Source organism: Carassius carassius, chromosome 6 (genome assembly GCF_963082965.1).
Source record: "Carassius carassius chromosome 6, fCarCar2.1, whole genome shotgun sequence".
NCBI lineage: Eukaryota > Metazoa > Chordata > Actinopteri > Cypriniformes > Cyprinidae > Carassius > Carassius carassius.
The window spans coordinates 39,727,015-39,754,315 of NC_081760.1; the positions used below are offsets into that span (position 1 = coordinate 39,727,015).

At 35.7% G+C, this 27,301-nt stretch overlaps 2 protein-coding genes across 2 annotated transcripts; both read right to left on the reverse strand.

Annotated features, from left to right (window-relative positions):
- Nucleotides 1-4,028: 4,028 nt before the first annotated feature.
- LOC132141760 (deoxynucleoside triphosphate triphosphohydrolase SAMHD1-like) lies at nucleotides 4,029-26,393 on the reverse strand. The gene is made up of 15 exons (XM_059551422.1): nucleotides 26,358-26,393; nucleotides 20,472-20,671; nucleotides 20,277-20,392; nucleotides 19,590-19,656; nucleotides 18,492-18,639; nucleotides 18,312-18,436; nucleotides 17,971-18,079; nucleotides 11,651-11,742; nucleotides 11,448-11,533; nucleotides 10,966-11,105; nucleotides 8,180-8,242; nucleotides 5,601-5,672; nucleotides 5,414-5,518; nucleotides 5,119-5,263; nucleotides 4,029-4,045 (listed from the first exon to the last, which is right to left on the reverse strand). Exons 1-15 carry the CDS (start codon nucleotides 26,391-26,393, stop codon nucleotides 4,029-4,031), a joined length of 1,521 nt encoding a protein of 506 aa, XP_059407405.1.
- Nucleotides 15,001-16,444, reverse strand: LOC132142874 (uncharacterized). The gene is made up of 2 exons (XM_059553059.1): nucleotides 15,777-16,444; nucleotides 15,001-15,743 (listed from the first exon to the last, which is right to left on the reverse strand). Exons 1-2 carry the CDS (start codon nucleotides 16,415-16,417, stop codon nucleotides 15,404-15,406), a joined length of 981 nt encoding a protein of 326 aa, XP_059409042.1. The 5' UTR covers nucleotides 16,418-16,444; the 3' UTR covers nucleotides 15,001-15,403.
- Nucleotides 26,394-27,301: the final 908 nt, after the last annotated feature.

Consider the following 27,301-nt stretch of genomic DNA (forward strand, 5'->3'; position numbering starts at 1 on the left):
GTTGTTTTTGTTGTGACAGTAGCTTTTCAGTGAAGTTCTGAATTGATCAGTTTATCTAAATATTTTTGATTGTCACCATTATTGAGATTCATGTGCTGATTGTTTATATCTGTGTGTCAGCATAGGGTAAGGTTTTTTTTAAAGATCTTAACTAATTGTTATAATACTGCTGGATCTCATGCAGCAGAAACACAGGGTTTGTAATAGTGAAGGGATTTATGGCTCTTTGAGGGGATCCGGATCTTCGCGATCCGTTCCTTTCAAAGAGCCGTTCAAAAGAACGTGTCACGTGTCAAAATAGCCTTTGCATCGTCCAGACTGCACTCTGGGCTACTACCATGTCATGTGCATGCATATAATGTTTTGGAAGGTTTTTCATGATCGCCAACTACTGGCCTGGCATGCATAACATAGTATTCTTTAGCATAGTGTTTTTTTGTTTGTTTGTTTTTTATCCAATGAAATCAATATTTTTGTATAAATTTTACTTAATTTTTTCATGTTATTCTACTCATTTTGAATGGTTAATTCTACTTAATTAAAATGTGTTAAATTTAATTCATAATATTGCTTGTACATTTTTGACACAATTTTATTGAATAAATATAGAGAATCACTTTTTACAGTGTATAGTAGCATTTGTTTGTATTTGTAAAGAAAGCACTTTTTCCTAAAAACATGACATTTAAAATACAGTTCACATTTTATGCACAGTATAGATGAGATTTTCTGCTTACCTTCCACTGATTGCCTAAGAAAACAAGCAAACAAAGGTTATTATATAAGACATGTTTCATAAATGATCTCATAAGAAATTAAACTGACATCACAGTTATACACATTACTGAAAGTATATCTATTCATCTGCTGTAGAGTCTAATAATAGAAATGTGTTATTTAATTTTGCTTTATGATATTTAAAAATGATATGATATTTAATGATATTTACAAACAAATATAATAATAAAATAATAATAATAATAATAATAATAATAATAATAAATTGTATCATTAATGCTTACACTTAACTGAATGCCCAACTGACCGGATACATTGTCATCAGAGAAGTGAGAAACTTACCAGGGACTTTAGGGATGAACCTGTCCTTAAACACGTAAGAGAACGGACCATGACCTTAATGAAAAACATAACTGTAAAATATACATGTTTCATATTTTACATGATAAAAATTGTATACTCTTTTCATTTGACATGACATAAAAAAAAAATACTAAAAAAAATAAAGTGAGGAAATGGTCAGTTAAAAGAATAAAATAACTCCCAATGATATAAAATCACTCAAGTACAAAAGTACAGTATACATATTTTGCTTTACCTCATTTCAAAATACTACAAACATTTTTAGCAAACATTGTTTAAATTTCACCTTTACATCAAACAAACGTTTAGCATTTCAAATGTAATTTTAAAAAACTCTTTACATAAATTCCAATTCTGTAAATAAGTCTACATAAAGAATACATTTTATATTAATGTATATTATGTATTTGTTATTATTATTAGTATTTAAATCCCTTTACATTGTTCCCCTCTTTTGAAGGATGTTCAAAACAAAGAGTAATCACAGATGTATAGATATAGATAGACTTTTATTTCTGCTCAAGTGTGCTTGTTTCTGGCACTCACCTAAATTGTAGCACAGAGCTGCGATTTGGACACACAGGATGTCTTTCTCGTTAATTAACTTGATCTTGTTCTTTCTAAACTCCTCCTTTTCCTTCTTAAACTTCTTTTGTTTCTCTTCAAACTCCTCTATGTTCTCTTCAAACTCATCTTGTTTCTTTTCAAACTCCTCTTGTTCATTTTTAAACTCCTTCAGTTGTTTCTCTTTCAGAACTTCTGCCAGACGTCCTGCTAAATACGCCGCCCTTACACAAAGACAACACATAATTTTACAAACAACACAGGATAAATCCAGCTTTTACATCATTTGATCAGTTGACTGATTCTCCATATTGAACTCTGTGATGATGGGCATTATTTCCCACTGTGCAAAGTTACGTCCAGTGGATGTCTTTTTATGTCTTTGTTGAAAAGACATCCACTGAGGAGCCAGAATGAAAGTTTTTATGACGTCTTTTTTTGACGTCTTCTGTAGACGTTCACAGAACCTCCTTACAAGGTTAAAAACTAGTTCAAAAGTGGTCAGTGGAAATATTTCAACATCATTTAAGGTTCATTTAGACATAATTTATACTGTTTCTGGACCAAATCAACACTCTCAGGATGCATTAGATTTAGACTCATGTTATTTCAATGTAATTTCCAGACACTGTGTTTGTCCTAAAATCAAGAAAATAAAATAATCTTTATGAAATAATGAACTAACTGACGATTGAGCATGTGGTAAAATCAACTGCAAATCAAATATCAAATATATATATAATCTGTTGACATTTTTTTAATGATAGAAATGTTCGAAACAGACTTGTAAATGCTGAAGCATTGTTTATTTATTGTTAGTTCATGTTAACTAATGTAGTTCATGTTAACAAATAAAAAACTTATTGTAAAGAATAAGTGCTGTTTGCATGTGCATATTAAACACTAAACTAAAAACAAGCCTTACCCGATTGAGTGTTCGAAGCGAGTGTGAGTGGCTCCAGGATACACCAGATATGTTCCTCCCAGCTGTTTGATGTGTCTCAGTCTCTGGAACTGAGGAGTATCAATGATCTTCACCAGCAGCGGGTGCAGCTCAATTTGACCCTGAATGGGGTCATTGAAGATCTACAAGATAGAAAATGGAAAACATAAATGCAGTTCATATCATGAATCTAATTAAACGTCCAGAATGTAACTGCAAAGAATGCTACTAGCATTAACATTTTACATTTATTCATTTATTTTATTAATCAATATCAAAACTATTATTATCACTTCTTAAAAAAAAAAAAAATCCAAATACCAATGAAGAAAAGGCTTTGTTTTTTCATTTACTTCCAAAGGCTGAGAGTATGCGTGTTCCCTGGGAATCAAACCCATGACCTTTTGAGCTGCTAATGCAAAGCTCTACCACTGAGCCACATTATCTGCACAACTAGTTTAATCTAATGTTGTGTGCTGGCAGCTAGCGTCTACGCTAGTTAGCGACATGCTCATTTTTTGTGTAATTTTAGTATAGTAGCTTGTTTTTCTTTTTTTATTGTGTTTTCAGTTGTATTAATTGTCTCCCCCTCTAAGTTTCTAATGAAGATCAGTCCACAGGTGCAGCCATTGTCCATCGGGGCATACTCAGAGGAACATTGATGAAGTTAGACTGCTCATTTTAAATGATGTGACAGAGTGCATTCATATACCAATGTGTAATTTGTTCATTTATTAATTACTTTAAAAAATATATATTGCAAGCATACTATTTGATGTTTGATTTACATTTATGTATTTAGCAGATGCTTTTATCCAAAGCGACTTACAGTGCATTCAGGTTTTACTTTTTATTTTATTTTTTATGTGTTTCCTGGGAATCTAATCAATGACTTTTTGCACTGCTAATGCAATGCTCTACCACAGAGCCACAGGAACTCCAGGAACACAAGATTTGTGATTCTTTGTTTGATGTCGCACTGCATGCATTCCTGCATAATCTGTTTAGTAGTCGTAAATATGTAAAATATGTTGAAATATTGATTTGTGAGCATATCATCTTGTGTTCATAATACAGTGTCTTTTATTATTGAGTATGTATATAGGATCATTAAGGGTAAAGAGAAAGCTTTATGGTAATTCTCAGTGTTCAATTGCTTTGCGATCACACGTCAGAAAACAGAAAAAAAAAGATTTATACTTGTATATCTTTGAAAATGTAGACTACATGTATCTTATTGCTAAAAGTACTATTTAGTAATATTATTGACAATAAGTGTTAACTTTGGGTGGTGCAATGCATGATAACATGACTGATAGGATTACACTTTCTCATCTTGCAATATTTCTGAACAACACTCTTACAGTGTTCTTCTGTGAGGGCAAATAATCTGTAATAATGTAATTATTGTTATTTCCAATTAATTCAGATCCACAACTGCATAAATGTGTTTGCACAACTCATTAAGAGCTGATATGTGTTTGACCAGACGTCTTGTGATTTCTTACTTTCCACCAGAGCCTAGTGTTTGTTACAAAAATTTCTTAGACTATGTAATAATATTTTTCAGTCTTGCATTTAATAGTGACATTTGCATTTTTACCTTGCCTGGGGAAGGTTGATTGTTTTGTGACAGGTTTCCAACAGACCCATTTTCGACTCCTGTAAAAAAAGGAAATAATATATGGTGTAGGAAATATTTTATTGTGTTTCAGTTTATTTATTTTAATAAATTTCATGATTTTAATAATGATTTAATGACTGTTTTTGGACCTGAGCACAATATATTTTACTATAGTGTGTTAAAAATAACTACAACTTGCCACAGTTGTAATAAAAAAATATATGGAAATTTTGTGAAACAGTGAAAAATCAATAATTAATTTATTATAAATTCCACAACCATTTTACTTCAGTCATATGTAAGTTTCAGTACTTTAAAATGCCTTTTAATTAATGTTGCACATCTGCACGTCTCAGACCTTGGCACTTATCATATACATTTGCAGTATGTGTATAATTGATAATGTGTTCTTTGGCTGATGGAGTTTCATTGCTATGAGAAATCATAATGTCTAGAGAATAATGTGAAAATTGGCCCAAATATTAAAAGTAAAATAAATAAGAAAAATGGTTCTTATTCACCAAGCATGCATACCCAAAAAGGTATGTGAAATCTGCATCAGATGTTTTCGCAAATAAATCACGATTCACCAAAAAAATAAAATAATAATTATTATTTTTATTTCTTTTAATTGTGAAAATTTTTTGGAACATCTGAAACCACACATACAGTACACACACACACACACACACACACACACACACACACACACACAAACACAAATACTCTGAATGGCCTTATAAATGTGTTTAGATGAAAATTTGACCCGGACATGAAGTCCGACAGACAGACTTCTTTCTCATTCGTAATACATTTCATGTAGCTCAAGCTGTGATTTTGGCAACAGATGATAATTCACTACAAATCGATGGAAATGCAGAGTTACCTAAATCAATTAACTCATTGTTCTTGCAAAACTCATGAAAGCTCTTCTCTGCCTTCTGCTGGACATCCCGATAACTGCCATCAGTTTTCTTGTAGTACACCCTCATAAGATATTCATGAAACCTTTTTGGCTTGAGACTGGACACCTGTGAAAACAGGATAAACCAAACACAACATGTTAACCAGCACTTCTCCTACCAGGACTATGAATAGAGATTAAACTAAAGAGATCAGGATTCAGTCACATATTCATTGATAGTTCTGTCAATTTATGAGATAAAATTAAGATTTCATACCTGGTACTTCTCCATCTTAAAGGCTGTCTTTAGGTCATTTTTGCTGTAGAAATGAACATTATCTATGGGTTCGTTACCCACTTCACCAAATCCCATCTCAAGAACCTGAATGAGAAGAAATTTTAGATGGGATAGAAAAATAAACGAAAAATAAATGAATGTCTTATTTTTACCCACTGAAACTTACATGAATCTCAAAGTCCCCAACTGTCAGAGGGCTGTCAATCCTTGCCTTCTCCCATTTATTCTTCAGTTCTTCCTAAAGGTTTACAAGAATCAATCAGTCAAAAACTACACTAAATTATATATATATATATATATATATATATATATATATATATACAGAGGTGGGTAGAGTACCCAAAAACTGTACTCAAGTAAAAGTAAAAGTACTTCTAGAAATATTTACTCAAGTAAAAGTAAAAGTACTAGTCTTGAATAGTTACTTGAGTAAGAGTAAAAGAGTATCGGGAAAAAAATCTACTCAAGTAGTTAGTTACTAGTTACTTTGGGTCATTTATACTGAGCCTATTTTTATTTAGATATATAGATAAAATGTATGTAATGTATGTGTGCGTGTATAAATGTATATATTTCATCAGCCTTTACTCCAATTTATGTAATTTATTATAAAACCTTGTCTGTTTACTTAAGTAACAGATATAGGTGTCATGCCATAACATATTTTTAATACGACTGACTTTATATTAAATGTGAATTTAACACTGAAAGTTAATGTGATATAAATATTACTACTAACCTTTCATTGTTCAGAAAGAGAGCAAATAACATTTACATTATTAAAGATAGTTTTCACTGACAGTCTAGATTTCAATCACTCTCAGAAACCCCCATTAAAATCACTGAAGCTGTTAACACTGTGAAATCAATATCTTAATTAAAGATTCGTACACACATCTGCACTTTGTTGTTTCTGACGAGAGAATTCGCCAGAAAGAGGTATTCAGTCAGCGAGCGAGTGAAGGAAGCACCGGCATTTCAGCGATGACTCATCTGAACACCTCTGATTGGCCAATGCTTTAATAAGCTCAAAAGAATCATGTGTGATTGGTTATAATGCGCAGCGCTGTATAAACACATCTATCTCTTGACTCCCCTCTGTTATAAGCCACACACGTACAACAAACTAATGTCACAGTGGTATCGTGTACTGTAATCGAATGTAGCCCAAGTTATTACCTGTTAAACAGTAGACAGCACATGCGGTGTTCATCTAATAAGGATCTCCATCGCAAGCAATAGCCTTTGCAGATTTGCTTTCAATTCAGTGCAGTTCCATAGCCACGTTTTCAACGCTGCTGATGTTAAACGTTACAACTCTGAGTGAACCACTTCAGACGCTCAGCGCGTGCGACAGGGAACTGAACGACTCATTCAAACTGATTCATGAACCAATTCACTCGTTTGCCGATTGGTTTGATCAAGCCTTTGAACAGAATTGACTCAAAAGAATGAATCATTCGCGAATGGGCATCGCTCATTGCCCAGAGAAAAGCAGACGGCGCGTTTGGAATAAACTGAAGCATTTATAACATTTATTGCATTAAGATAAAGTAACGAGAGGAGCGTCGCCCACAGTAACGAAGTAAAAGAACAGATTTTTCCCCAAAAATTTACTCAAGTAAGAGTATAAAGTACCCATCTTTAAATATACTCCGAAAAGTATTAGTTACCCCAAAAAATTACTCAAGTAAATGTAACGAAGTAAATGTAACTCGTTACTACCCACCTCTGTATATATATATATATATATATATATATATATATATATATATATATCACTACAAAACAAGTAAGAGTAGTAAGGCTTATTAAAATCTTCAATAGTAAGTTATGCAGTGTGTTAAATAAAGATCTGAAAAAAACTCAATTTGTGTATGAACATCATGCAGTGATATATAACATATATATATATATATATATATACATATATATATTAATGTTCGTCTAGATATTTAGTCAAAAATAGTCATTTTATAATAACACATACTTTATTTAATATTGTAGATAGAGTAAGAATATCCCTGGCACAAAACTTTTGCAAACTTAAAAACCATGAAAAAATAGATAATAGGGAAAGTGACATGACACTTGGGGTTACAAGTCCGACTCTCTAACCATTAGGCCACGACTTCCCCCTCGAAAAGATACCACCCTTTCAGAAAAACCACATTAATTTCACTTGTGCAATCATGATAAAATCAACTTGTTCAAAACATTGATTTTGCATATGGGAAACATGGGGTATTGGAACATGAATGGTCCAAATGTTTGAAACCCAAATATGAAATTCATGTGTTTTATTTTTCTCTGTAAAGACAACAATTACTTTTTGTGTGAAGAAAATTCATAATCATGACGATTTCATACCATAAATGTTTGAATTGAGTGAGAATCAAGATTTCGCGATACGCTATCCAGAAGGAAAATGGAGCTGAGGATAAGCGAAATAAGAGCTTATTAATCCAACATAAGGGATATCCAACATAGACCACTGGGGAAGATACACATATGTAACTTGCAGACCCGACAAACACAGACTGAAAGGACTAGGACTTTTATACAAAAGATACTCGGAAACACAGGTGAAAAGAATGACTAAATGAATAGGGACATGGGACACATGGGGAAGAAAATAGACACACCTGGAATCAAATTAACCAAACACGGGAGACAGAAACTGGGTCACAGAGAACATGTGGAATGGAAAACACAACATAATGAGTCCGGGGTGTGACACAATACCTGATACACTTTAATCCTGGAGGCTTTATCAGGCTGCTCTTCTAATCTGGCCTTCAGTTCTTCCTAAAGGATTCAGAAGGTAACTATTCAATTACATATGCAAGTACTAGACTAAATAATAATAATAATAATAATAATAATAATAATAATAATAATAATGAAAAGCAGACACAGTTTTTATCTTCAATAACATACAGAATAGGTTCTGTGTGATCTGACTCTCTCTAACACTCTCTTAGACTCTCTGTCATCCACATATTAATTTGACACAGAAGGATAGCAAACACATGTTATGGGGTGCCAATGCTGGATCACTTTTTTATCCACCTAATTTATGTACACAGTAAAGAAACCTGAACTCAGGCATTCAGGCCACTCCGTGACAATTAGTCCAAACCACAATCAAATCCATAAGATTGCTTTGGCTCTGGTCTGTTTCTATGCTACAACTCAGTTACCACAGCCACACAAAATCTAAAGTTAATAACTGAAGGGTCAAGATCCCAACTAAAGCAAACACTGACCACTATAATGGTGACACACAAATTGTGATTTTCTCGTTTGGTGATTCTGCTTGTTAACATCAGGTGTCTTCAATAATGGTCAATCATAACTCAATTAACTTCTTAATTATCTCATTAACTTCAACTCTGCTTCAGTGTTACTTTTAACACTGCTTCAGCGTTTATATGTGTCCACACTCAGAGTGTTAAATTAACACTGGGGATTTTGCTGTGGGTGTGAGTGGAACAGTACAAAAGAAGCCAGAGTGTTCCAAACAGAGGAGAGAGATCGAGGCTTTCCTATGAGATTGTCATCTTCTGGTAGCTGCATTTGTTACTTTCATTGCATATGTATTGTTACTCATGGTAATTAGATGAACAGTAAAGATATGCTGTGTAATGAATAGCACAATCCTGGGCCCAGGTATGGTGGGGCCCCTTTCTGACCACAGTAGTGGACAAAGATTTGCTACATTTTGAGTGGAACTTGATGGACTAAAATACAGCAGTAGTAGGTGAAACAGAGAGATCACACAGATCCATGTTTTGAAACCAAATAACTGATGTAAACTACAAAATATCCATTCAATACTTATTCAGGAGAAAAAAGTATTCTCAGTGACAGCGATGTGTAGAACAACATTTTACACAAACTCGGCTGTTGATGGACACATGAATACATCTTTGACAGTTCATCTATTTCCATCATGTTGGTATTTAATGCATTGGTAATATTTCCAAAAGTGTTCTGGCTGTGGTTTGGAAAGTGAATAATGCATCAGTAAAACTTTAAAGACACTTTAAAGACTTGTCCCTCTGATGCCAGCATCCAATCACAGCAGTAGAAAGGAAAAGCGGCAAATTGCAATCTCCTGCTGACTGTAAAGGGATAAAGGTCCCCTTTCAACAGACAATGTTGTCAGCCTTGTTCTGAGTCAGACAGACATTTGCAACAAGGCAAGCAAACCTTCACTTCAAGGTAGGGGTTGCACAGACTAGTCAACTTTAATGCTCTGCCCTGAAGCTTGTAGTCGACTGGTCGCTGGTCCTTTAGAGGGCGCAACAGGATAAGAAATCTCTGAAGGACTTGCACATTTATGCTCCATTTCCAAACAGGACATGACAAATAAATGAAGACTGAAAGTTCTCCACAAGACACATGCGATTATATTACTGGATGCTCAAAACTAAATGGGTGAATGCACGTTTAAAACATCTATTAGTACAGGTCAGTTCATCACTGTTCTAATATAATGCGGTGCTGCTCTATAATGCCACACATAGGCTTCAGATAGTAGCACGTACATCACGTGGGGATCCTGCGAGCAATAGAATCATTCAGCGTGGAAATGTATTCTCAACACTGTCCTGTGATTTCTCAATAAAAAGCTTAGAAACTGAACATTTCATGCATATAAAGTGGAATGCAAAAGTTTGGAAACAACTTTCAGAAGCTGTGAAAATGTGAATAATTTTAAAAAAATAAGAGAGATCATACTAAATGCATGTTATTTTTTTTATTTAGTACTGTCCTGAGTAAAATATTTTACATAAAAGATAACCCTAACCCTAAGACAACAAATTGCTGAAATTATTAAAATAACCCCATTCAAACGTTTGGGAAGCCCTAGTTCTTAATACTGTGAGCTGGGGGGTGAAAACTTTTGGAAGATCAAGGTAAACTGAACTTAATTTGTGTTCTGGGAAACATACAAGTATCTTCTGTTGATTACGAAGGGCAGAACTAAATAGAACAAAATATATATTTCAACAAAATAAGAAAAAAATTGGCCATCTTCATCGTTTGTTTGATGCATGAGAAGTTTTTCCACCTTTTTAGTTTCTGTTTATCTTTTCAGAAGATAACCAACTGTAACTCTGCCATAGTAAAACCCAACTGAATCACTTTTATGCATCTTATGCACTTTATTCCTTTTCCATTCATGAAATTAATTCAAGAGTTATTGATTACTCTTGTTTCTCTTTTGTTAATTTATTTTATTGCACTTTTGTCTTCCTTTTGTTGATAATACAGTAAGTGGATCTACCACTTACAGTCTCACCAATATTTCAGATAAATCAGTTGGCTAATTCCTTTTAATTTGTCCTCATGTTTTGTCTGCATTTGCTAAGAGCTTTTGATGGAAAAAAAGTTACCCAGTCAAATACATATGGATATTTATTATAAATATAAATATAAATTCTAAATATACATTTTTGATATCCATTATCAATATAAAGTAAAACTATTATATTTGCACATGTTTGCACAAGGTGTAGTACCCTTAATCCATCTTCCTTCAGTCGGGCCTCTCCCACAAACTTTGGCAGCTTTCTCTCGACAATATCTTCTAGAATGCATTGAGCTGCAGTCAGATCACGGTGTGAGTCTGATGGGTGCAGGATCTGATCAAAAATGTGATCTGTGAAAAAAGAGAAGGGGAAAGGGAAATAGTCAACATTCATAAAAACAGCATACGATCTGAATATTATATATGTATAGGCAGGTGAATCAAATTTAATCCGGTGACAACTCAGTTGGACCTTGATGTTCAAAGTTAAGCGATTTAAGTGCTCCCTTCAGCTGTTTTCTATTACAAAGTAGATAACTACTTTAGATGATTAATTGATCAAATATATATTCAATTTAATATTAGCCACATCAAATAGCCAAAATAGGTTTTCTTTTATTTTTACTTAGTGTATTTTTTTTTTTTTTAGAAAGGAACATCTCTCTCTCAATTTCTACCCATGGTGTTTCTGACCTGTGAGTTCTGTGTACTTTAACATGTCATCTTTTTTTTCGGATATCTTTAGCTGGTTATTGGCTAGTACGAAGGCATCTTTGATCCTAACATACAGAAAGAAACAAGCATACACCTGTGAGCAATGACAAAATCAGGGGAAATATCAGGATGCAAGCAGAAAAAGAGATGCATAAATATGCTCTTATTCAAACAAAACCCACTTGACATCAATGATATAGCCGATCTTGTGCTGAAGAGCCTCACGATGAAGAGTATATCTGGTGTGAAACATCCCATAAATGTTATCAGCCACCTGTGAGAGAAACAGATTAAAATACTTGAACACAGAAACTGTGTTTATTATTATTATATAGTGAAAGGTACACAGCAAAATCTCCAGTGTTAATTTAACACTCTGAGTGTGGAGTCTGTGGACTCATATAAACTCTGAAGCAGTGTTAAAAGTAACACTGAAGCAGAGTTGAAGTTAATGAAATAATTAAGAAGTTAAATGAGTTATGATTGAGCATTGTTGAAGACACCTGATGTTAACAAGCAGACTCACCAAACGAGAAAATCACAATTTGTGTATCACCATTATAGTGGGCAATGATATATATATATATATGAGGAGACAGTAGATCTTCTTTAACTCGCTTTATTTCAACATGACGCATCCCCATACACATGAATCTCTCCTGTGTTATCTTCCTGTATCCATCACGCATACGTAAGTGCTGACGTATGCCCAATCACAGAACATAACTGGTTCACGTGACATCTCCCACTTTTAGTCTAAGGATTCATACAGTATTAAACAAAACAACTGTTTCTCAGAAACATAGTCTGAAATTACATTTCCGCATAATACACAATATTTTCCATATTCTCTTTTTTTTGAAAATGTATTAAATACACATAAGATCTCTTATTCTATTTATCAATATTATTTTTAACTTGCTGTTTAAGTAGACATTAACAAATTACATCTGAACAAGCAAATATAAACAAACATTCTTCTCAGACCTTCCCTTTTGTCCTTCAACATAAGTGGTCTGTACTCATTTGTGAACATCACTAGTTAACTCATTTCTTCTGACTAGTAAGTTAACTTGACGGCAGGTTTCACAACACGTCCAGAGCGTGTTCTCAAAACTCTGGGTGACGATGTTATGCTACCAGTCTCTGAATTATTTTGAGTTGGAAAGGTAGCTGATGTTATGCTGCCCGGCGGGGTGGACACTTTTGGTGATTGTGTTGGAGAGTCGTTCCTTTCTTGGTTGACAATCTGCAGGTGCCTCCGGTTTCGTCTGATGGTGTCTCCTTGTGGCGTTTTCACCACAAACGAACGGGGAGTGGAACACGAAGCCTGAATCACCCCGGTGCCTCTCCATGTCTTTTCTGAGTCTGTTTTCAGTCGCACTCTGTCTCTGACCCCCAAGGTGGGAAGCTGCTTAGCTGAGTATCTCCTGTTGTAGGTGTATTCGTAGGCCTGCTTAGCTTTGGCATCTGTCTGCCTGACGGTAGACAGATTTGGCCATGACGGTTTCAACTGATGGTGAACTGGGAACTGTGGTTCGCAGTCTCCTTCCCATGAGGAGTCTGGCTGGGCTTTCTTTTGTCGGCTCCGTAGCAGTGTCCCTGTAGATCAGGAGAGCTAGCTGGGGGTCTTTTGCCTAAGGATGCTTTTAGCGGTCCTGACAGCTCGCTCCGCCATCCCATTAGCTTGGGGATTGTATGGGCTTGATGTAGTGTGCTGGATTTCATACTTAGATGTGAAGTCCTGACTGCCGTGAGGTGAACTGTGGGCCGTTATCTGTAATCAGCTCTTCAGGTATCCCGAACCGTGTAAATATGCTCATCAGCTTACTTATAACTGCTTCACTCGTGGTCTGGGTGAGACTTAATACTTCAAGCCATCTTGAATAATAGTCAATAACAACCAGGAAGTGCTTTCCTTTAAACTCACAAAGATCTGCAGCTAGTTTTTGCCACGGAAGTTTCGGCAAAGGCGTTGTGATGAGTGTTTCCCGGCTTTGGCTTGGTTTGTGCTCATTGCAGTGTGGGCATGAGGACACTTTCTCCTTTACTGCATGGCTTATCTTTGGCCACCAGATAGCATCATTGTATCTCTCCCTGGATTTGTTTAGGCCTTGATGCCCATGGTGGATTCTCTCCAGCATCTCAGTTATCATTATTTGTGGGATTACTATTTGGTTTCCCCTCTTTACCAGTCCATTATGCTCACTGAGACTACTTCTTTCCATAAAATAGTCTAGAGCAGGTCTCACGACATCCTTTCTATATCGCGGTCAGCCAGACTTAATGTATTGTCCAACTTTCTGTAGGGTTTCATCCTTCTCTGTCTCTGCTTTTATGCGCTCCAGCACTGTTTTAGGCCTTTCCAGTTCTGCGATGGAGTCCACATATGCCTGGATGTCCTCACTCAGTTTTGTGTCGTCCACTTTTGACTCTGGGTGCCTTGACAACACATAGGGTACTATCAGGTGTTTTCCTGGGATGTACTCAGCGACTGGGTTAAACTTCATTAGGCAGAAGTCGCTGGCATCTTAGTGGAGTTTTGTCTAGGTCTCTGTGGTTAAAGAGTGTCACCAGTGGTTTATGGTCTGTTAGTAGTTTGTAGCTTTCCAGACCACACAGATATAGATAGAAATTTTCTGAGGCCCATACACTAGCAAGACACTCCTTTTCTATTTGTGCATACTTCTTTTCCGCTTCATTTAGTGTACGAGAGCAGTAGGCTACCGGTTTAAGTGTGCCTCCATGATTTTGCATCAGCACCCCTCCTAATCCATAACTGGATCCGTCAGCACCTACTACGGTGGGCAGTTTTGGATCAAAGTACTGAAGAATGGGTGCAGAGGATATCAGCGATTTTACTTTCTGGAAGGCTGCTTCTTGCTGCAAGTCCCACACCCATGCTACTGCATTCTTTAACAGCTCGTTAAGGGGATGAAGGATTTGTGACAAGTTGGGTATGTATCTGCCGACATAATTCACCATACCAAGTACTCTTTTTAACTCACTCACATTTGTAGGTGTCTCCAGAGCGGTGATGGCGGACACTCTTTCTGGGCTTGGAGTTACGCCCTCTTGACTGATGACCTGGCCCAAGAAGTGAATGGAAGCCTGCCTGAACTTACACTTTTGGCAGTTAAGGTTTAAGCCAGATGCACGGATTGTCTCCATCACCTCTTTCAGGCGGCTGTCGTGCTCTTCCAGAGTAGCTCCGAACACAAGAATATCATCCATATAAACTACTGTGCCCTCGTGATCATGCAGTAGTTCTTGCACCCTCCTTTGGAATATTTCTGGTGCTGATGTTATCCCGAATGGGAGCCGTTTAAAACAGTATCGACCATTTGGTGTTATAAAGGTTGTTAATTTTGAGCTTTCTTCATCCAGAGCCATCTGCCAAAATCCACTGGCAGCATCCAGAGTTGTTTACACCTTACTTCCAGTCAGTTTGTGCAAGATGCTGTCTGTGGTCGGCAAGATGAATTTTTCTCTTTTCACGTTCTCGTTTAGTTTAGTGAGACCTACACACAGGCACCATAGGCGCTACCCATTCTGTAGGCTCCGTCACGCACTCTATTATGCCATTTTCCTCCATTCACCTAAGCTCCTCCTCTACTTTAGGTAGCAGCGGAATGGGTATGCGGCGAGGGGCTACGACACTGTATGGCTTAGCATTTTCTTTTAGGACTATTTTTATGGGGTCTCCTTTAAGCAGCCCTAGTTCCCCAAACACACTGACTTCTTCAATGTGTTGTATTAGACCCAGACGAACACTGACAGATCTACTCAGTAAATTATCACAAGTAGACTTTGCCACTATTACTCTAAAGTAACAGTCTGTTGTTTTTCTTCCTTTTGTCTCTTGCGTCTTAGCTAGGAATTGCCCCAAATGGACCACTTTTCCTCCTGGACTTTCCAGTTTAGAGGTGACTGGACTAAGTTTCGGCTTGACACAGATGGCCGCTATATGTAGCCTCATTTATTATTGTCGTGTCAGCACCAGAATCAATCTTGAAGCTGACTGGAGTGTGGCATATCACTAGTGTTGTGCGCCATGGTGGCTCTGTATCTGTGATGACTTCATCCACTGTAGCCTCATTCTTGGTCATAGTCTCATTTATTGATCCTAAGAATAAGCTGTCAACTTCTTCAGTCACATCTTGTATCATTCTGGTTTTGCATTTGTTTGCAAAGTGGCCAATTTTGTGGCATTTGTTACATTCTCTGTCTTTAGCTGGACATTTGTTTCTTGCATGTTTGCGTCCACATCTACCACTGACTTTTTCTTTCAACTTAAAGTTTTTCAACAAGTTTTTCTTTTCATTTTCTTTTCGTCTTCCTGCTGCCTCGTATTGTGTTTTTTTCCACTTATTTTTATAAACTTTTGATTTCACTTCATCAACGTGCCCTGATGCACCAGCCTCGCTGTTCTGTTGCTTCACTAACTCAGAATGCCTGGCCATGTCAACTGCTTTTTTCAGAGTAAGGTCACTTGTCATTTGCAGCTTCAATGAAAGATCTTTGTCTTTAATCCATATGACAAGTCTATCTCTTATTTCCTCCTCCTTTTCATGAAAGTCACAGTGGGCTGCTAGTTCATACAAGTGCCTTATGTACTGTTCAACGGACTCACCCGCCTCTTGTGTCCGCGAATGAAAACGTGCTCTCTCAAAAATCACATTTCTTTTTGGCACGAAGTGCGCGTCAAACAGCTTCAGCACATGGTCGAAATCCTCCTCCTCTCCCTCGTCGTCATTCGGCGAGACGAATGAATTGTACACTTGCTCTGCCTCCGGGCCCATAGAATAAATCAGTGCGCTGACCTGAAAATCGGCTGGCTCTTTGTTAAGCTTCGTTGCTATTCGGTACCGGGAGAAGCGTTGTTTCAAATCGGGCCAATCTTCCGGTTTAGCGAAGTTAAGCTGCTCCGGCGCCGAAAACTTTGCCATCCTGTCCGGTTTTCTCCTGTCAAACTAATTCCTTTAGTCAGCGTACTGTGTGGGTTCACTTCTGACACCATGTGAAGTGTACTATCTTCGTGTAATATATATATATGAGGAGACAGTAGATCTTCTTTAACTCACTTTATTTCAACATGACGCAACCGCATACACATGAATCTCTCCTGTGTTATCTTCCTGTATCCGTCACGCATACGTAAGTACTGACGTATGCCCAATCACAGAACATAACTGGTTCACGTGACACTATGTCTGTCTGATATATGAATAAAACACGTCTGCAAATTACATTTGATTAGATAGTTCTTGCTGCTTCCATAGACATCAGTGTGTATTTTACAAACTACCAATGTATTGTTTTACTAGTGATTATGTATATTTAAATGTATGAAACCTAAAATAAACATTATGTGGTTGAAAACACTGCATATTAATTGTGATATTTGACAAGCGCTGAGCGCGTCCGTCTCTGGCTCAGTGCCAGCCAACACGCGAAAGCTGTTTGAATCTGGCAGTTCTGTGACGCCACTGAACATTCTAAATCATACTCTCAGGGGCACAGGAATAAGAATCCAATATATGGTGCCATAATGCTAAAAATGTTAAAATGTAATTTACATTTTCAATTATTTTTGTTAAAATATATCTGCCGACATTTGGACTGCCAACCAATCAGCAAACAGCAGCTGACTGTGACCCAGCAATCTATGATATAAACAGATAATTTTTGATTGCACATTGCTAGCTGGCAATATGTCGCAGAACTCCTTTCTTAATTTTTTTTTTTAGCAAAAAACCTTGGCTTGATGAACAGCCGGACACAAGGCCTTAACGTTACACCTGATGAGGATGTTTTTCCCTCCCCGGGCCCAACATCAACAGACAGTGTTGCCAGATTGGAAATGTCAAAGTATCGTACCAGAAGTTAAAAATTATCGTATTTGGAAGAAAATTATTACATTTAACAATTAATGACATTTTGACATGACCTGCAAATTACCACTAGGAGTATGGTTGGACGGAAGCAGTGCGACAAAAATACTATCCCATAATTTTGCACAGTAATCTGACAATAAATGTGGCACACCCAGATTTTCATATGCACACCCAGAGTCTCTTTTCTGGCTACGCTACTGATACTACTACTGATACTTCATTTTGAAAGTAATTGCTTTTACTCATTTTTATGATTTTTTATTATGAAAAATTGTTAATAACTTCATGGTTATTGAACATAATGGTTAATAACTTTACTGTCACAAACATTACTTCCACCAAATTCAGTTCACACATCACTGCGCTCCTGCTGGTTATAAACAGCAGCAGCTCCTTATAAATAGAGCATTCAAATCAGAGGGATACAATCAGGGTAAAACGTGGTATTTTATTTTCACAGTAAGACTGCTTTCAAAGTGTTGCCAAGTTTGATAGAAGTGGCTGGATATAAGTGAAAAGGTGTGAATCTCTTGGTGAAGAACAAAAACACAAAATCATATACACACATAGTGATGGTGTAAATGAAAAGATGAATTGTCAGGTACCTTGTCTCTGAAGCAGATGTGTTTCCTCCCGTTCACGTTACACACTCGAGCAGATTTCAGCAGACGCTGAGAGTCAAAACCACATGGAATGCCGAGATAATAACAGTCTCTGCATGTAAAATAAGAGAGGAATTAACTAATGCAATCACTTAACACATTTACAATGAGCCATATTTATACTTTATCTTCAGATGTTCATAACATGTTCAAATCATATTAAATATTAGCTTAGTAATACCAAACTCTGCTACTTCACTTTACTTCATAGACAGAAGCTAAATTGAGCGGAAGTACGAAGTCTGACATAGGCTAATTAAACATCACTTTAAAAAAAAACTAACCGAACCAAATAGTCCCATTTGTCCACATCAACGCCATTCACTTTATTAGCCACAATCTCATACAGGAAAGACTTGTCCTCAGTCCTGCCCTTCATTGACCACTGCAAGATGGAAAATATTTTGAACTTAAACGCTGTATCCTGATAAATGCTGAAACAGCAGCTTAAACACAAGTTTTACCTTGCCATCCTTTTGTCCTTTCAGAATTAATTCCTCAATGAATTTGATGTCTTCATCTAGATTCAGTCTGAAGCGGTCCATCTCTTTGTCCAGTCCATTCTTCTTTCTCATGCAGTGAAACATGTCAACAGACGCCTGCTCGTGCTTCAGAAGGTCAACATAAATACACAGCAGTACAATTAAAGTGTACACAATAACTACACAACTTGCTTAGTAGTTTATATTCTAATGTTATTTTTTATTATTCTAATTTTATGAAGAAGTAACTTTGAAGTGTATGCTCAGAGCATGGAAGTGAATGAAAATGAAACCGTATTCTTTTGGTGAACACAAAGAAGTGCTACAGTAGCAGAACATTTACAGTTGAGTAAATGGAACATTTTGACAGATTCTATTCAGACAGTTTATATGTATTAGCATAACTGTTTAAATCTGTTATTTGTGTGTTGTAGATCAGCTGTTGAAATTACAAATGTACACAATTTTTAGCGTATGACTGCAACCCATTAATAAGTAAATTCAGTTTGCATTACTGTCTTTCACTGCATTCAGTTCACACTCGTATTACAGTAATTATAGTCATTTCTTCTATTACCATATTTAACCATCATTCAAAAGACCAGACACATTAAGAAAATTAAATAAGCTTGACTGAATGTTTTGACTTGATATTCTACATGCTTTGTAGCACACTGACTTTGAAATACATGTTTATATCTGTATAGGGAAATTATGATGCTTACCTCCCAATGCTCATCTGAGAAATGGGAAGAGATTTTATGCATTGTGTGAGGCAGGTTTATAATAGTCAACATAAACAAACTATTACATTGTATTAATAAGGACATCAACAATTATTGAGCAATGGTAAAATATTCAGTTTGCTATCAGATTTTTTTTTAAATATTCAGAATAAATTAAATTAACTTATTTAACTTAATTCATTTGATTTTCTTAAGCTACATCGTTCTTTCAGTTATATACATTAATCTCTATATTTGCCTTGGTTATGGTTCAGCATTAAATATCTAACAGCTAAATATGAATTATTGATTGCTTACATGCAAAGCTGAAATCACTGAATCAAGAAAACTCAGACATTTACCATCAGGCTGGACTTCCGGGATGAACATGCCATCAAACAAATGAGAGAATGGACCATGACCTGAAAGGACAACGTAACGTGCCTTTATTATATATAAATTACTGTTTGAATTTACTTTTATTAATTTACTTTGTCATTGATAAATTACTTTTTTATGAGTTCAGTTATGAACCTCATTCTTTCAAATTTAGCTGCAGAGCCAGAGACTTCAACACATACAATAAAAAAGCCATGTACATTCCTCTTCCAGTTGAAGAGTATGTTGTAGAAATTGTATACAGTCAGTGGCAATAAAGCAAACTTTGACTATAGTGACCATAAGAAAGAATGTTTCCCTTATTGTTCATTTGTTGACTATGAGAAAAACAAAGTGTATTTTTTTTTTCTAATTTTTGTTGTGTTTGAAAAACTAAATAAACTATTCTCAAACAAATGTACTTTAAGGTACTTTACAACACTTTTTAGACATACACTAAGTGTGAAATGAGTGTGAAATACATTTTAATTATGAAATAAAACAGACTATTAAAAAAAATCACAGTGGCATTGAATTTCGGGGGTGGGTAAGCGGTCATTGTTATAAAAAAATAGCAATGAAATACACACTTATGTGCTTCTTATCCCAACAGATATATTTTTTTTTCTATGTAAATATGCACGTGCATGTTTGTGCTCCTCACCCATGTCATGGCAAAGAGCAGCGATCTGAACACACAGGAAATCATGTTTAGTAATGTTGAGCTCCGGCTGATTCTCATGTAGAGTCTTGAGAAGACATCCTGCTAAATAAGCCACACTAACACACACAATGATAACCAGTTTATTGCAAGGAAAATTAAGTAAAGGTACAGCCTTGAAAAAGGGGAAAAAGTTACCCGATTGAGTGTTCAAAGCGAGTGTGAGTGGCTCCAGGATACACCAGATTTTTAGTTCCCAGCTGTTTGATGTGTCTCAGTCTCTGGAACTGAGGAGTGTCAATGATCTTCACCAGCAGCGGGTGCAGCTCAATGTGACCATGAATGGGGTCGTTGAAGATCTGCAAGATAGTAAATGGTGTAGGTTTTATAAAACTGACCTAAAGAAAATGTCAGAAGCAGAGAGCATCATCTGGAGTTACTTTACAAAAATATGATTGAATTGATGTTTAAATATCTATCTTGAGATTATGGATTTAACACAATGGATTTAAACTGAATATAATGCCATTATTTATTTGATCATTTGTATTATAGAAGTAAAAAAAAATCAGTGTACATTTGATAAGGTCATATTGTACATGTGAAAACTGAAAAAATGGTACTGTTAAGCTATCAGATGTGTTTATGCGTGAGGTGTGATTTAGCACATGTCAGTCTCTCACCAACTAGGTCATCTAATCAGTCACTTGACTGTAATGAGATGATTTCTGTTTGTTAATGTCTAAATTCCTACTATTTACAAGAAACTTTCTTCTTTCTATTCTGATGCTTCACTTGCCTTTATGATGTCCTTTGAAAATTCTACGGAGTATTTCTGTTTGACGTTTTCCAGATCCTCTGTGATTTTTGTCTGTCTTTTCTCTGTGGAGACACATTTTTGTCTATTAGAAATACTTTGTTATAAATATGTTGTTTCAGCTTTATAAGTCTTTACAGTATTAATGAGAGATCACAAATGTAGGCTAACAGTTCTAAATCAAATTTAGAATGACTGAGGAAGGTTTATCCGATCAATATATTAAAACTGGGAATGAATTGTATGCACAAATTAATCAACATATTGGCATAATTCTTAAAATGTTTTAGTTTTCCTAAACTACTAATGCTAAATAACAAATAGACTACAATATCTGATATTCTCTCCAACTAGATTATTAAACTGCAGGGCAGGGTAACCTGCTGCTAGAGCAACCATTACTGACACCAAACCGCTGAATTTGCCAAGAGATCAAGGTGAGTTAAATGCTAAATTTGTTAAAAATGCTAAACTTAAGAAGCAAAGTTACTGCTATCCGACATCATCTCTGGATACATGTTCCTAATTTGAGAACTACAACATTAAGTGAAAAGCTATCACACATTTCCACAAACTATATAAATAAAGTGATGCAAACAGTGTATTCACATAAATGTGTTACCTTTTGTTAGCAAGCTTCTTAAAATGTGATTAATTTATTTATTTAGTGGCAGTAGCCTATGGAAAAATGCCACAAAAAGGTTACTGACCCCCACTATTCTTCATATTGGGTTATAGAGATGGGGGTTTAAAACTTACAATAAAAATATGTAACTTAATAGATTACATTCTTATATTTCACTTAAATGTCATTTGTACATAAAAAATTAAAAGCAAACTTAAAATGAAAATATTACCGTAATCTTTCTTGAAAATTCTTTTTATATCACAAAGGCTTTCTTCAACATCTATTTTATCTTCAGACATTTTCACTTTGTTGGTGATCTGTTGTTGTCTTTCTTGTGTCCTGAAATGAGGATGACAGGAATGATGATCTGTAGAACTCTGCAGAGATTTTATAGATTCAGAGACTGCCCACTAGATTACGCTACTGGCTTCTTCAGGAAAATAAGAGGTTGTGTCACAAAGTGACAGTGAGTTTGATCACTCGAGTAAAAGCACACAAGCAAATAGAATCTCACCTTTGCAATGACTGAAAACAGATGCACAATTTTTCCTCCTAAACTTACAGATATCATAATATGAATTCATAATGTTGTAATCAGAATATTTCCCCCATGGACCTCCCCCCCCCCAAATATTTCAGAGAACAGTTCTTAAAACATTTTTCTTTGTGTGAAGAACTTTATAAACATCTAAAGAATTTTTCCACTGTAAAGAACCTTTTGTTGAATGGAAAGATTCCATGGATGCTAAAGGTTATTCATGGAAACATCATCTTCATTTTTAAGATAAATATTTCAAGTGCACAACACTGAAGCAGAGTTGAAGTTAATGAGATAATTAAGAAGTTAATTGAGTTATGATTGACCATTATTGAAGACACCTGATGTTAACAAGCAGAATCACCAAGCGAGAAAAATCACAATTTGTGTGTCACCATTATAGTGGTCAGTGTTTGCTTTAGTTGGGATCTTGGCTTGTGACTTTTTAATTTTCAAATTTGTGTGTCAAGCTAAGAGCAAAAATCATCGGGTGGTGATAATTATGTTTTAATGTAATTGTTGCTTGACCTTAATCACTGATCTCATTTACAGTCTCTTCTCTTATTATCGATCATTATCGATTGTAACAGCTTTGATTCCACAACGAAAGAGTCTGTATTTTCTATACATTTTGTAGGTGTCTCTTGTGATTATGATTTTTTTATTAAACAGTGTTTATTTTAGGCACACAAAGATAACAAGAATCAGCGTATGAATCTCAACAATGAAGACAAACAGCATATTCACATAAACAGATCTACTCTGAACATCACAAAACTAGATACTAAAAAAGCTCATAATTTATTCATGCCGCAATGCATGATGGGAGCCATGGATGAGTTTTTATTGGCTACAACATGCTTTTTTGATGGTCACCGTTGTTGTGATGCTTACGCTGATTCTTGATGTATGTGTGTCTAAACTAAAGAACTCTTTCTTTATGTAGAACTAACTTTTAAAAACATGTAATATTATGCCAAAAATGCTGGATCACTTTTCTATCCACCTAATTTATGTACACAGTAAAGAAACCAGCATTCAGGTCACTCCATGATAATTAGTCCAAACCACAATCAAGTCCGTAAGATCACCTTGGCTCTGGTCTGTCTGTATGTTACGACTCAGTTACCACAGCAACACAAAATCTGAAGTTAAAAGCTGAAGGGTCAAGATCCCAACTAAAGCAAACACTGACCACAATAATGGTGACACACAAATTGTGATTTTCTCGTTTGGTGATTCTTCTTGTTAACATTAGGTGTCTTCAATAATGGTCAATCATAACTCAATTAACTTCTTAATTATCTCATTAACTTCAACTCTGCTTCAGTGTTACTTTTAACACTGCTTCAGCGTTTATATGTGTCCACACTCAGTGTTAAATTAACACTGGGGATTTTGCCCATCCCTGACTGTTAATCACTATTGATTAAAACTGTAGCTGATGTTTTTGGTTAGAATTTTAAATGAAAGAATAAACAAATAAACAGAGGTGTCAAGTAACAAAGTACAAATACTTTGTTACCTTACTTAAGTAGAAATTGGTGGTATCTATACTTTACCTGAGTAATTATTTTTCAGCCGACTTTTTTCTTCTACTCCTTACATTTTCACGCAAGTATCTGTACTTTCTACTCCTTACAATTTAAAAATAGCTTCGTTACTGCTATTTCATTCCGGCTTGTCATCATTCAAAAAAAAAAAAAAAACCTATCCAGATAAATTGCGCCATCCGGATGGAGTGAATTTGATTGTGGTTGGATTTTAATTTGATTTATTGGTTTGTACGCGATCCATCGCACCTGCACATGACACAAATCACATCACACTCCAGCAAGGACATAGCCAGTTTTGGGTTCGTTTATCAAAAAATATATTTCTTAAAAGTAGGGTTTGGGTACGGAACCGGTATCCGATCGCCTCAGAGTCAGCCCCCTTAAATTTCATATGAAACCGGCGTCAGACCGGTCTCCTCTCCGTCTTTCAGTGCGCTCTACAATCCGCAGACCGCGGCGGAGCAGCGCAAGCGCACTTAATCACAAACAGAGGACACAGCAAAAATATAGCCCTTAACACATATGAAGGAACACATACTTTAATTTCACTTATTTAAAAATACTTCATTTAATCATACGTACTTTATACATATACTACTGTGCAAAAGTCTTAGGCACGTTAGTATTTTCACTTAAAAGAATGGTGTTCGGTCACTTATTTATATATTTTTCTGTAGTGTGTCAGTATAAAATATCAGTTTACATTTCCAAACATTCATTTCGCCGTTGTCAGACTGCTTGTGCATTCAAAATCGCACTAGATTATTATTAAAATTAATGGCAAACTGATATTTCCTACTGACACACTACAGCAAAACATATAAATATCTGGCTTAAAACCCTTTTTTTGTGGTGAAAATACTAATGTGCTTAAAACATTTGCACAATTCTGTATTTTAAAAACTACATTGTTGCTACTTTATAAAGAATTAGCATACAGTAATTCACAGAACTGATTAAAGACAGTGACAGACAGCACTCATCTTAACTAAATATCAGAGTGAGTGGCAGAGATACAGTAGAAACATTATGTGTGGTTTTGTATTAAATAATGACCCAGATTGTGAAATACATTTATTAGCCTTAGATTAAGGGACTTGTATTCTCTTTAACTAGATTATTAAACTGCAGGGCAGGGTAACCTGCTGCTAGTGCAACCATAACTGACACTTGGGAAATGAGAGGATCCAAGATGAAAGCTATGGATTTATTTTGAATATTTGTATGTTCTTTAATGTTATCCATAGTTTTTTTGTGGTTCTTTTTTTTAAGTATCGGTTCAGGCACCGTTTAGGCGCCGGTACAGTTTTAAAAGTATCAAAAAGGCACTGGACCCTACTTAAAAGTTATTATTTCTCAGTACTGGCTCATTTACCAAATGGGTGCTTTCTCTTCATCCTCAACAAATTAAGCTACTGTAGGTAGTTCGGTAGCGAGACGTTTTAATAAATGATCGTTTGCGATTGACGACGCGATTGACAATGTTGTGATAAATAGGATATTCCAACTTTGTAACTCGTTACCCCCCCCCCCTCACACACACACACACACACACACACTGGACCATACCAGACGTATGTACTGAATACAGGAAGCTATCAATCAAAAAGGTATTAGGAGTATGAGTTATTTTTCATTTTTAGTTTTTGATTAATCACTTGGATTAATCATTCATTTTGACAGCACTATAATGTTTATTGTATATAGACAACCATACAAGAGTAATTGTTACTAAGCCTGCACCAATGTTCTTGTCCATTGCCCTCGCAGATTCCTGCAGCTAAGCTTGGATGTACATTTACATTCCATTAAAGGTTATTGATGACATGCCTCTGAAGTTTGACTTTTTGCACCATAACAACTTATAGGCAACTAGTCATAATATCTCTAGTCCTTTAATGTATTTGCATTGTACTAAAATGCGTTCATTTTCAATGGGCATATATGCGGCTGAAACAGGTAGCCTAGTGCATCCCAACTTTTTCAACATGAACATTTGAATATAACGTTATAGTCATTATGGCCTATGGCTTTTAGAATAATGTTTTTTTGAGGAGGTGGGGTAGTGCACATTAGGCCCCTGTGGCGCGGCCTAAGCTTTTGTTCTTAATGCCATTTTTTCCCCTTACATTACTTTTACTTTAATACTTGAAGTAGTTTTTTAATCCAGTACTTTTACACTTTTACTTGAGTAAAAAGCTTGAGTTGATACTTCAATTTCTACAAAAGTCTTTTTAAACCCTAGTATCTATACTTCTACTTGAGTAATGAATGCCAATACTTTTGACACCACTGCAAATAAATGAATGAAAGTGTCTTGCAACCACTGTTTGCAAATCTTGTTTTTAATTCAGATTTAAAAAAAAAATACTAATAATATTTTAATTGATTGTACAAATGTTGTTTTTCATGTTGTTGTGCTGCTTTTCTGACCAATGTGCACCATTTCAGTAACTTTTGATTGTTTATACTGACTGTGATTCTGTGCTGCCTGCCCCGACCTTTGCTTGTTACTGTTTCTGATTTTGGATATCCCCTGACATACCTGACACTGTCCTTTGATCATTGCCTGTTTGACCATTCTGATAATAAACCACTGCATATTGTTCCGAACGTCTCTGACTCTTTGTTACAATAGTATTCATCTGCTTATTTGAGCCCAGAATTGGAGGCACAGCACATCTGAAAGCACTCCTCAGCCTCTTCCAGTTTCTTCTTTTCCTCCTTTTTATTCTTAGCTGCCTGATCAGTTCCTTTGTAGTAAACTCTGACCAGCTCTTCATTAAACCTCTTTGGCAGGAAACTGGCCAGCTGTCAATACAAGACAAAACACACACAATGAGTTTTCTAATGATACTTGATCATGGAGCAGAAATTGCAGCAACAGTTAACATATAATCAACAGACTTCAACAGGTGAAAGTGTGCAATATGCACATACATATTGTCAGTACACACAGTGTTCTATTAGACAAACTTACAGTTAACACTACACATTAAACGCAATATGTACATACATACAGTTAGCACTACAGATTTAACACTATACACGGAATGTACACTATACGCTACACTGTACAATGTACTATATGTACTATACAATGTACACTATACACAGAATGTACACGTTCTGCATTCTGTAAACATATGCATGCATAAAAATATGCTAAGGTGCAACAGAGTGTACGTGAACCGGATACAGAAATGTCATGGATGTGCATCGGATGGATGCTGGGATAGTATAAAACGCATGGCTCCCAGCATGCATTGCTGCATGAAGCATGTCACCATTGTTGAGATTCATACGGTGATTGTTGATGTCTGAGTGTGTCAGCATAAGTTAAGCTTTTTGAGCTCATGTTTGTTAAAAGATTTTAACTGATTGTTATAATACTGCTGGATCTCATGTGTCAGAAACACAGGGTTTGTAATATGAATGTACTAATGGAACAACATAATTGTTAGATTAAAAAACATCAGTGAATCAGGT